A 12088-nucleotide genomic window follows, 5' to 3' on the forward strand; every position below is an offset into this window, starting at 1 on the left:
GTTTTGATAGAAAATATCACAAATATGAGTGGTCCAACCACTTCACTACCAAGTTATTAAAAAAACTACCCAAAACATAGTGTAGCATTTATATTAAACCTGAAATCACCACGGACACGAGGTCATGCGTTTAGACTAGAAGAAAGAAGATTTCGTCTAAGGCAAAGGAAAGATTTTTTTTACTGTAAGAACAATCAGGATGTGGAATTCTCTGCCGGAAGAAGTGGTTTTATCAGAGTCCATACAGATGTTCAAACAGCTACTAGATGCATACTTGCAAAAACAGAATATTCAAGGATATAATCTTTCAATGTAGGGTAATAACTGCTTGATCCAAGGATAAATCTGACTGCCATTCTGGGGTCAAGAAGGAATTTTTTCCTAGCTTGTTGCAAAATTGGAAGTGCTTCAAACTGTTTTTTTCCCCTTCTTTTGGATCAACAGCAAAATACATATGTGAGGAAGGCTGAACTTGATGGACGCAAGTCTCTTTTCAGCTATGTAACTATGTAACTATGTAACCAGTTGGCACACAAGGAGATGTGCGCTGAGCATGTATTGTTCAGGGATACCTAAAAATAAATGACCAGAAATAGTCCTTTCCCTTGGAAATTTGTGGCCACTGAGCTTACTGGAAGTTCTAGCTCTATTTTTTTTCTGCTCGAATTTAGGAAAATAATGTGTGTGTGCGCGCTATCTTGTATTTTGCAATATTTCAGACATTGTCTGCAATATATGTTTCATTCAGAAATATAATTTTGTACTGTACAGTAGTATAACTAAATGAAAATATGCTAGCATAACACACATGGTTATTGTAAGGACAGTGATACGTTTTCAGAAAAGCAGCTTCCCAAAAATACCATCGGTATGCAAAATTAACAACTATATGGGGGCATATCAATTTGTAGGGAATTATGGGGTCAATAACCAGAGGGAAGAGATTAGAAACATAGGGAATGTTATATATCAGAGAAAAGAATATATCCTAATTAACCCCTTAAGGACCAAACTTCTGGAATAAAAGGGTATCATGACATGTCATACATGTCATGTGTCCTTAAGAGAAAGCCATTATTTTTAGGTGCACTTTGCAAATATTATATGCTTAGGGGGTCACATTGTATTAGACAAAATATAAAACCAACATAGATCCTAAAACATTTATATTGAACAGCACTTTATCTTATGTTATTTATTCTCTAGAGATGAGGCAGAGATGAATTACTTAAAAATTGCCCAAGATTTGGACATGTATGGAATGAACTACTTTCCAATCTCAGTAAGTGTTTTATTTTACTTCATTCAGTGTTTTCGATTTTGTGACAAAATTTATGGACACAGTAAAATTATTACTTGAAGGATTAAATATAATGTACAATGTCCTGTTTATGTCTAACAAATTAATAACCCGAATAGATTACAGTTTCTCTCAATCATTAAGGGTCTAAAAATATAGGGAGTTGTTATACAAACACGGTTAGATCGTCATAACTGAATAAAACATTTTAAAGTGACCTGATGGTAAATGTGTATGTGTGACAATACATATTTTCCTGTTACATTTGACCTTTCTAAATGTTAAATCTACTTCAAATATTGGAATTAACCCAGCCCCTTCCCTACCACACAGATATTTTGCCAAAGCTGCAGACATCAGATCTGCAGTTTTTCCAGCTGTTTTATTTCTATAAAAAATATGCAGAAAAAAATACATGAATATTTTGTTTTGGGTATATCTACTAAATTGTTAAATCAAGCATGTTTTTAATGGAATGTTAATTTAAGGGTTTGGGTTGGAGCCTCAGAGGAAAGAAGTAATTATAATCTTGTGTTGTGCTTCAGGTAAATCATTGTCAGTTTTGATACTGTTAAGGGTTTATTTAATAATAGAACTGTATGTCCGTCAAATATTTCCTTCACAATGAATGGAAAAGATGCATTTTGCACATACAGAATGATGCACTTGTGCAATTAGTACCTGTCACAATTTTGCTGTAGTATATTATAGTTTTAAATTTGCAATGGCAGATTCTGTCCACATTACTAGAACTTATAGGCACTGTGTTACCTTCTCACTCCTTTTTTTTTTGTATTGACTCTCTAAAAAAGATCTAAGCCATCATATATTATTTCATAAAGCCCTATTATTAAAAGTACGCTCCAAGCACCATAACCACCACATGCTGAACCCTGCTGGGCTTAGCTCAGACAGAGAGCTTCTATCTGTGGTGAGGCAGGGACCGAGAGCTGGCAGACCTCAGGTAAGAAGTCAAACTGGTAGCAGACAGTTTTGCTACTTACCGTACATTGGGACGGGGGACTGTATTAGTTTTGATGCTTGGTTGAAGATTCTCTGTATAGGAACATTGATTCTTAGCATCATTTCAGCTTCTCACACATTCATAAATAAGACAAAAATAATGCTTAATTCAGGAATAATGATATAAAAAAAGGTTTGAAATAAAATGTATGGGAAAATAATGTGGAAAAAAAGTAATTTTTCTTCCTTCTATTTGTAGCAGGCTAAGAATGATGCTGATATCCTACTCGGGGTTAATGCAAAGGGCATTCATATCTACAGCAGAGAGAACAAAATCTCACCATTAAAATCTTTCAAATGGGATGAAATCAAGAATATTTCTTATAATGAGAAAAAGGTGAGTATAAAGCACTTTTGGCACAAGTGTGGTATGACTGTGTTATACCGATAGCTGATGGGTTTATTTAGGCCAGAGCTGTAAATCCCAATTCCCAAGGAACCCTAGATGTTTTAAAACTACAGCTTCCATGATGCTTTGTCATTCTAAAAAGCATTCCAAAGGCATCAAGCATCAAGGGAGTGACAGTTCTACACCATCTGGGGAGCTACCATTTTGGGCATCCCTGATTTAAGCATTTTCCTCTTTGAACTGATAGATAGTCATTTAGTTGTGTGAATGTCTAAATAAACTCCATAGTGCTTTAGAGCAGGGAAACATAAACAAATTGGGAAGTTGTGGAAAACCCCTCCAGAGGATATGATAACTCTGAGAATGGGCTGAAGCTTAGAAATCTAAATCAATTGCTTGTCTTTTGGTTAATTCTCACTCAGGTCTTAAAAAGTGTTTGCTCACTTGTGCCATTACAGAGCTAACCTACATCATTTACATATCAGACTGATACTTCCCACAAGGGAGGTCCAGATAGCTTTTTGTCCTTCTTTGGGCACCGTCCGTGAGATATCGCTGATACCCCTCTAGGCACAGTGAGCACCTGTGAGGAGAGGGGGGGTATGGGTGGGGTGTGGCGGGGGGGGGGGGGGTGGAAGGGGAGGGTGGAAGGGGGGGGAAATCTACGCCAATATATTGAAGCAAAAGCAGAGAATATGAGAATTTATGGAACATAAATAATACATAATGAATGCAAAGAAAAGCATTCTACAGAAGGTGTTTGTTAGCATCTCTTTTCTTGTTGTTAGTGTCTATGTTCGATGGACTTTCAGAGGACAAATGTGTCAAATGTGTATAAGCATACGCTTATAACACTTATAATCACTTTGATTACGCTATGATACTCTGATTAAGGCATCAGCCTGTACTTTAATATTCAGTGGTTTAAATAAAATACTCCTTTGGCACTGGGTCGCCAGGAAGTGTCTCTAGAGGCTGTCTGATTGACAGCCACTAGAGAGACCGTCTTAACCGTGCAGGGCAATTATTTCAGTTTTTCAGAAACTGCTATAATTAACATTGCAGGTTTAAGGGTACAGGGTCACTGCGCCCAGACTTCTTCAATAAGGTGAAGTGGTCAGGATGCCTGTAGTCTTCTTTTAAGCTAACGTTGTTTTGGTGACTGTAGTGTACCTGTTCAACATATTCAATATGAAGGGCAGAGGAAAAAATAGGCACAATCTAAAAATGTATTACCTTGTGTTACAATTTCAGCTAAAAATTACACCAATTGATAAAAAACACGATGCATTCAAGTTCTACTCATCAGAACATAAAGTCAACAAACTGGTAAGTTGCTTTTTAACATCTACATTTATGAGATAGCTAAAGACTACACTGTACAACTGTGTATACCTGGTACCTTTAACCCTAATTGAACTGGTTGCTTTTATATAATATCATTGGGTATATATTGTGAACTAATCCGTCACAATCAGGCCGCAGGGTAACACATTTTTATGCTGTAATTGCAGCTTTCTGCAAGGTTTAATACTCTACAGCAGGGGTGCCCAAAAGGTAGATACCCAGATGTTTTAAAACTACATCTTTCGTGATGCTGAAGGCAGGCTGAAGGCATGCAAAGCATCATGGGAGTTGTAATTCCATAACATCTGATCAGATCTACCTTATGGGCAGCACTGCTTAACAGTATATTGCTATGTGTCATGTACAAGTCAACTTTATCAAGATATGAAAATATGCATTTGCCTTCAGCTACTCCGTAGTTTGTTCAGTTTTATGCATTAGAATATATATTCATTGGAGCTAGCATATAATCATAACACGTCAATTTTGTGGATAGATTGCTTTGCAGACAAATTTAAAAATTACAATTTCGTAAATTTACACAATTTTTATTTTTCACTTATTCATTCATCCTTTATGAAAAATATTTGGGAAATGAAAAGCTTTAGACAACACTCCTCCCACACACACTGTAGAAATGATAAGACCAATTTAAACTAACTGTACTGTTTAAGAGCAAATGGTGAGCTTACATTTTCAGCAAGCCTACAGGCATTATATCAGTGATTAGTGGCTTCTGGCAAAGAAATGTGTTCTACAGACTGGTAATTATTTTTAGAGTATAAATGAGGTAGAATGAGGCTTTATGGACTAAATTTATACGGCAAATTACATGAAAATAAAAACATTTAAACTCGATTTTGGTAAAGAAGGAGTTAAGAATGGATCACTAAGCTAATACTAAGTACATAATCCGGGTCCCTCTCAAAAAATGCTAAGAATCACTGAACTAGACCAAAGACAACTAACAGTGTTATTCACTAAAATGAAAATCCAAAGAGAATCTAAACTTTTTATGTTTTTAGTTCAGTTTAGTTTAGATCTGGCCTTAAATTTCAAATTCACATTGAAATTTCACTTTAGTAAATACCCTATACATTCAGAGTGTATAAAGTAATGCTGCAGCATATTCAGGGGTTTAAGCGCTTAATAGGGAATTGCAGCAAAATAAAAACTGCAAAATTCAGCCTAAATTATCAAAGTTTTGGTTAGAGATGCTTTGGAAAATTTTGCAATTTGGTTTTTCAAATTACTATAATTTGTGTTTAGTGAATAAATGTGTAATGATTTGTTTCATTTCACTGTACAAGCTGAAAATGTTCATTGCTAGCTGAGGATGTTCTGTAAACTTCAGTTGTTTTTGGCAGTTTGTCAATATTTGATTTGTTTGTTCATTTTATTCCATAATGACGCAAACTGCCCACTCTAACTGACAAACATCTTTCACGGATTGCAGCCTACATACAATCAAATAATTACCACTCTTCCTGAAATATCACAAAAAGCAAATATTTAAAGGAACACTATAGTCACCTAAATTACTTTAGCTAAATAAAGCAGTTTTAGTGTATAGATCATTCCCCTGCAGTCTCACTGCTCAATTCACTGTCATTTAGGGGTTAAATCACTTTGTTTCTGTTTATGCAGCCCTAGCCACACCTCCCCTGGCTATGATTGACAGAGCCTGCATGAAAAAAAAAAAACTGGTTTCACTTTCAAACAGATGTAATTTACCTTACATAATTGTATCTCAATCTCTAAATTGAACTTTAATCACATACAGGAGGCTCTTGCAGGGTCTAGCAAGCTATTAACATAGCAGGGGATAATAAAATCTTAATTAAACAGAACTTGCAATAAAGAAAGCCTAAATAGGACTCTCTTTACAGGAAACACTTCCTGTAAAGAGAGTCCTATTTAGGCTTTCTTTATTGCAAGTTCTGTTTAATTAAGATTTTATTATCCCCTGCTATGTGGATGGAAGGCTGTGCAAGTCACATGCAGGGAGGTGTGACTAGGGTTCATAAACAAAGGGATTTAACTCCTAAATGGCAGAGGATTGAGCAGTGAGGCTGCAGGGGCATGTACTATACACCAAAACTGCTTCAGTAAGCTAAAGTTGTTCAGGTGACTATAGTGTCCCTTTAAAGTATTGTCTCACTGATTGCATCAGTTATACTGAGTGCATACGTTTGGTGTATTTTCTGACTATCTGAATTTGATTTCAATTTATAATATTTAAAAGAAAAAAGTTGAAAGTTATTATTACGTATAAAATATTATTGGCATTATACAGATTCTTCATCTCTGTATTGGAAATCACGACTTGTTTCTAACAAAACGAAAAGTAGATTCTATTGAAATTCAACAGATGAAAAATCAAGCCAAAGAAGAAAAGGCCAGGAAGAAGGTAACTTTTAAATGTTTTGCTTTGAAAAATGAGACATGCCGAGATATTCTAACATTCGCATGATAAAACTATCTCAAGTGCCTATTGTGGGTTGTCGGTGTATCTCTATATTTGGGTATGATGAGACACCATTGCCGGACTTGTTGAAAAATTAAAGAAGAGTAAACTAATTGGGAGCTACTGATACCAGAGAATCTCAAAGTGGTGTATTCTTATTTAGGCTTTTAGAATGTTGTGTGCAGTGCTGAGATGGCATGTTGTTGAGGTTGATGTAGGTACACTGTGGCCAAAAGTATGTTGACATCAGACCATTACCTATAGGAGCTTCTTGTCAGCAGGGTTGAGGTCAGGGCTCTGTGCAATCCACTTGAGTTCCTCCATGATAAACTCGTCAAGCCATGTATTTATGGATCTTGTTTTGCAATGTTTAGCAACAGTTTGAAGAAGGCCCTGTCCTTTTCTAGCGTGACTGTGCACAGGGGCACAGTCATGCTAGAAAAGGAAAGGGCCTTCTTCAAACTGTTGCCAAGACATTGGAAGCAGCCAATTGTTTAAAATGTCTTTGTATCGGGGCGGGGCCTGACCGCCATGCTGACCGGTCGCATGCTACTGAGGCTCCTGCTGAATCCAACTTAAAACGGCAGAAATAATGAACTCACTGAAGATAATCGTGAGGAGAAGATGACTACCGTGCACAGGAGCTGGTGGGGGCCACTGCCTCCGCGGTACGGAACTTCGGAGCCCACAGCCTAAACGGGTGAGACGCGGGGCAGATGGCCGCTGCCCTGCTCTCAAGCCTGGCTGCGATACTAAGGTCCTGTGACACGTCTCGCTGGGGGGGTTATCCCGGTCCCCACTGGAGGTAGACGAAGCTTAGCAATATACCCCCCCGGGGCACACATGGCGCCTGAGCACATGTAATCTGCCTGCAACATGGCGGTCTCAAGGCCCACACCGGGCCCAACCATACTCACCACTTACAGAGGGCATTGAGGGCACATCACCTTCACCCTGGGACTAAGCTATGGAGCTCCTTCAACACTCCCCCAAAGTAATCCTGGACTGCCTAGCCTCCGTACCCTAGGCTTGAGCCTGGTCCCCACGACAGCCTTCCTGGGCTTTGAGCCCTAGAGGACCTTTCTCAAATGACAGCCCAGCACCTGGACTGACCACACTTACCAGGAATAAGGCATGTGCATGGGGAAAATTTTCGGTTCGGTTCGGCATTCCGAAATTCAGAATTTTCGCAATTCGGGACTTCGGCAATTCGGCACTTCGGAACTTTGGCAACTTCGGAACTTCGGAACTTCGGCACTTCAGCACTTCGGAACTTCGTCAGTTCGACACTTCGGAAATTCGGCATCTTCGGAAATTCGGCATCTTCGGAAATTCGGCATCTTCGGAACTTCGGCAACTTCGGCACTTCGACACTTCGGAACTTTGGAATTTCAGGACTTCGGCACTTCTATTGCAGCCGCTTAGTAGATAACTCCCTAATTCCCACAGTATTAGGGAGTTATCTACCAAAAGGCTGAAAGACCTAAATTGGTCTTTCAGACAAATTTACTAATACTAAGTAAAAATGACTTAGTATTAGTACATTTTGCCCCTACTCACTATAACGTGAGTAGGGGCATGTCTAGTAAACTGTGAGCAGCCTGTGGCCCTCCCCGGCGATGGGGGGGTTCCTAGTGTCCTACCCCCCAGCCCCCACCCCTGAGCGGTGGGTGGGGGCCCTAAATACTAATAAGGGGGGGACCTAATGTCCTCCCCCTGGCCCCCACCCCTGAGTGGCTGGTGGGGGCCCTAAATTGGTATAAGGGGGGGACCTAATGTCCTCCCCCCTGGCCCCCACCCATGAGCGGCGGGTGGGGGCCCTAAATACTAATAAGGGGGGGACCTAATGTCCTCCCCCTGGCCCCCACCCCTGAGCGGTGGGTGGGGGCCCTAAATAGTAATGTGGGATGTGGGGACCTAATGTCCTCCCCCCTGGCCCCCACCCCTGAGTAGTGGGTGGGGGCCCTACAGTAAAATACGGGGGGGGACACATAATGTCCTCCCCCCTGGCCCCCACCCCTGGGCGGCGGGTGGGGGCCCTAAATCCTAAAAAGGGGGCGGGACCTGTTTTTTTACAGGTTCTTAGTTAAAGGTCCCCCCTCATTATCTTTAGGGTGAAGGGGGTAGGTAGGGGGATAATTTTTTTGGGGGGGAGGGGGTGACTAATAAGGGGGGGACCTAATGTCCTCCCCCTGGCCCCCACCCCTGAGCGGTGGGTGGGGGCCCTAAATAGTAATGTGGGGACCTAATGTCCTCCCCCCTGGCCCCCACTCCTGAGTAGTGGGTGGGGGCCCTACAGTAAAATACGGGGGGGGACACATAATGTCCTCCCCCCTGGCCCCACCCCTGGGCGGCGGGTGGGGGCCCTAAATCCTAAAAAGGGTGCAGGACCTGTTTTTTTACAGGTTCTTAGTTAAAGGTCCCCCCTCATTATCTTTAGGGTGAAGGGGGTAGGTAGGGGGATCATTTTTTTGGGGGGGAGGGGGTGACTAGGGGTTTGGGGACCCCTAGTCACCTGGGGGGGATTTTTTTTAGGGCCCCAACCCGCCGCTCAGGGGTGGGGGCCAGGGCGGAGGACATTAGGTCCCCCCCTTATTAGTATTTAGGGCCCCCACCCGCCGTTCAGGGGTGGGGGCCAGGGGGGAGAACCTTAGGTCCCCCCCTTTTTAGGATTTAGTGCCACCACCTGCCACTCAGGGGTGGGGGCCAGGGGGGAGGACATTAGGTCCCCCCCTATTACTATTTAGGGCCCCCACCCACCGCTCAGGGGTGGGGGCCAGGGGGGAGGACCTTAGGTCCCCCCCCTTTTTAGTATTTAGGGTCCCCACCCGCCGCTCAGGGGTGGGGACCAGGGGGGAGGACATTAGGTCCACCCCCTTATTATAATTTAGGGCCCCCACCCACCGCTCAGGGGTGGGGGCCAGGGGGGAGGACATTTTTTTTTTTAACAGTGAGCAGCCACAGGCTGCTCACTGTTTAATAGACATGCCCCTACTCGCGGTATAGCGAGTAGGGGCATAATTTACTAATACTAAGTAATCTTTACTTAGTATTAGTACATTTGTCTGAAAGACCAATTTAGGTCTTTCAGCCTTTTAGTAGATAGCTCCCTAATGCCGTGGGAATTAGGGAGTTATCTACTTATTCATTCCTGTCATTACATTGACTGGCCAAGTAACTTACATTTTATATGAATGTATGTTACTTGATTGTTGTAAGTGTTGCAAATGCTTACAGCTGAATCCTGGCTATGTTTGTATACTTTTTATTTAAAATTGTATACAATGTAACATTTTTCTTCTTTCACTGGGTAAGTATGTTAGTACTTAGGCAATACTGTGCTTCGGAACTTCGGCACTTCGGCACTTTGACACTTCGGAACTTAGGCAAATTCGGAACTTCGGAACTTCGGCACTTCGGCAGTTCGACACTTCGGAAATTCGGCATCTTCGGAACTTCGGCACTTTGGAACTTCAGCAATTCGGACATTTGGAAGTACCCGAATGTCCGAATTGCCCGAAATTCGTCCGAATTCATATTCTGACCGAAACGAATTGCACATGTCTACCAGGAATCCCGTTGCCGGCCACACATGGAATTGGAACCGAGGGCACAGGTGGTCGGCTCATGCAGAGCCCGAGGCTGGCAGTGTGGCACCTACCAGACCCACCATCACAGCGGGACTTAGCTTATTCTGAAATCAGGCCGGAGGCAGGAAAACTGCAAGCCCGGGAGATCTAGCACACCTGATAACTTAGCGCCTCTAGCAGCCCAGCAGAGCTGGGCCAGGGGAGCAGAGTGAATTTCCCAAGGAGAACCCAGTGGAGTTTATTAGCATGCTTTTCAGTTCAACAGTTTGTTTTTACATTTGACTCACTCAAAGCAATACCTTCCCTCTGATCTGCATATAATTTCTCTAAGCTACATCTCTTGAAACTAAACAGTTCAGATTTATACCATGTTTTAGTATAATGATTACCTAACCATTAGCTGACATACTCTTCATATGCATGTTTTATTAACCCTGAAATAGTGCAGTACCATCTCAATGTTTTTATCTGCGTTACACCGCTGCTATACGAATTAACTTTTTTATATCAAAAGTGCAAATATGCCTTGCACTGTCTAGCCTGAACATACCGACGTACGCTGTTGCGGCGCACTAAGTACATCGCAACTATATCATATGTCAGAATAAGCACCAAGTTATCATGTAATGATTGCTCACCTACTCATGCTTATGCATGTTATACTGTATTATGTTACATTAATTTCATATAGTGCAGTACCACCTCAAGCCATAATCTAACCTGCGTTAAACTACTGCTACACATTTAAGCCTGTTGTTATTATAAAAAATGTGCAATTATTCATGCCACTCTCTAGCCTAAATATTCCTATGTGGCGTTTTGATGATCTGTTCCTACCTGCACAATAAAAATTCTTCGTATCCTGCAGCATTAAGATGATCTGTCACTGGAACTAAAGGGTCTAGACCAAATGCTGAAAAACAATCCCACTTCTGCCTCTTTGTAGTGGGACAGTTCTTTCTCCCAGATGCTTCCACTTATTAAGAACAATAGTACTGACGGTTCATAGGGGAAGATCTTGTAGGGATAATTTAAAAAAACAACAAAGGTGACAGTCAATGACAGTGCAACGTTTGAAATCACTGAATTCAGCATTTTTTCTTTTTTGAGGAAGCACCTACATAACGGCAACATCCCTGCAGAATGGCAATAATTTACATTGCAGCGTTAAAACAAGAAGAACATGGTATCTAGACCACTTCATGGAGTTGAAATGTTCTGGATGCTTTTTTTTTCTTTCTTTCTGGGTTATGTTTTTAGACTTTAAAAAGCCAAGAAATTAATTTGTTCTAGTTTTCTAGATGGAGCACCAGAGACTGGCAATGGAAAAACAACTCCGGGAAGAAGCAGAAAGGGAGAAAGAAGACCTGGAGCGACGGCTATTCCAGTTAGAGGATGAAGCCAGGCAAGCCAACGAGGCTCTGGTGAGTGCAAATTCCAACTATGGAATTTCTAATAGAGATTATTGGCATACCTGAACATTCTCATTGTTTGACACAGACCAAACATACTTATGAAGCTCTCGGAATCTAGTTATGCTTCAGTGGAGTCAAACAATCTAGATATTCCTATTGTACACGGATTAGAATTATAGATATTTCTTAGCGTAAGATAACTAACCTTACAAGTGCTGAAAATATTCTTTGAAGCTATTTCAAAGATACAGTCTTTATCATGTAATTTGTCTGTAGCTTCGATCAAATGAAACAGCTGAACTGATGGCAGAAAAAGCTCAGATTGCAGAGGAGGAAGCTAAGCTCCTGGCCCGTAATGCTGTAGAAGCAAGGCAAGAGATGCAGCATCTGGAGAGGGCAGTGATGAAGAGCAAAGAAGAGATGCGCCAAATGGAGCAAAAGATGAGGGATGCTGATCGGGTCACTGTAAAGCTAATCAATGAGACTGAAAGAAGGTAAGTTTTTATATATTGGAAAATATCTTTGTTGACTTTTCTTATCTCCTGATTAAAATAATTTAATTTAGACCAGCATTATTAAATTATGATTTCGGACTCC

General features: G+C 41.2%; 1 protein-coding gene across 2 annotated transcripts in view; it reads left to right on the forward strand.

Annotated features, from left to right (window-relative positions):
- LOC134612852 (merlin-like) overlaps positions 1-12088 on the forward strand; it is a 71389-nt gene that overhangs the window by 48301 nt on the left and 11000 nt on the right. For both annotated transcript variants that reach the window (XM_063457305.1, XM_063457313.1), the window contains exons 8-13: positions 1207-1282; positions 2523-2660; positions 3927-4001; positions 6316-6429; positions 11378-11500; positions 11768-11985. In XM_063457305.1, the coding sequence (XP_063313375.1) occupies positions 1207-1282; positions 2523-2660; positions 3927-4001; positions 6316-6429; positions 11378-11500; positions 11768-11985 (744 nt within the window). The remainder of the gene's footprint in view (positions 1-1206; positions 1283-2522; positions 2661-3926; positions 4002-6315; positions 6430-11377; positions 11501-11767; positions 11986-12088) is intronic.

The sequence above is a fragment of the Pelobates fuscus genome, chromosome 1, assembly GCF_036172605.1.
Source record: "Pelobates fuscus isolate aPelFus1 chromosome 1, aPelFus1.pri, whole genome shotgun sequence".
Lineage (NCBI taxonomy): Eukaryota > Metazoa > Chordata > Amphibia > Anura > Pelobatidae > Pelobates > Pelobates fuscus.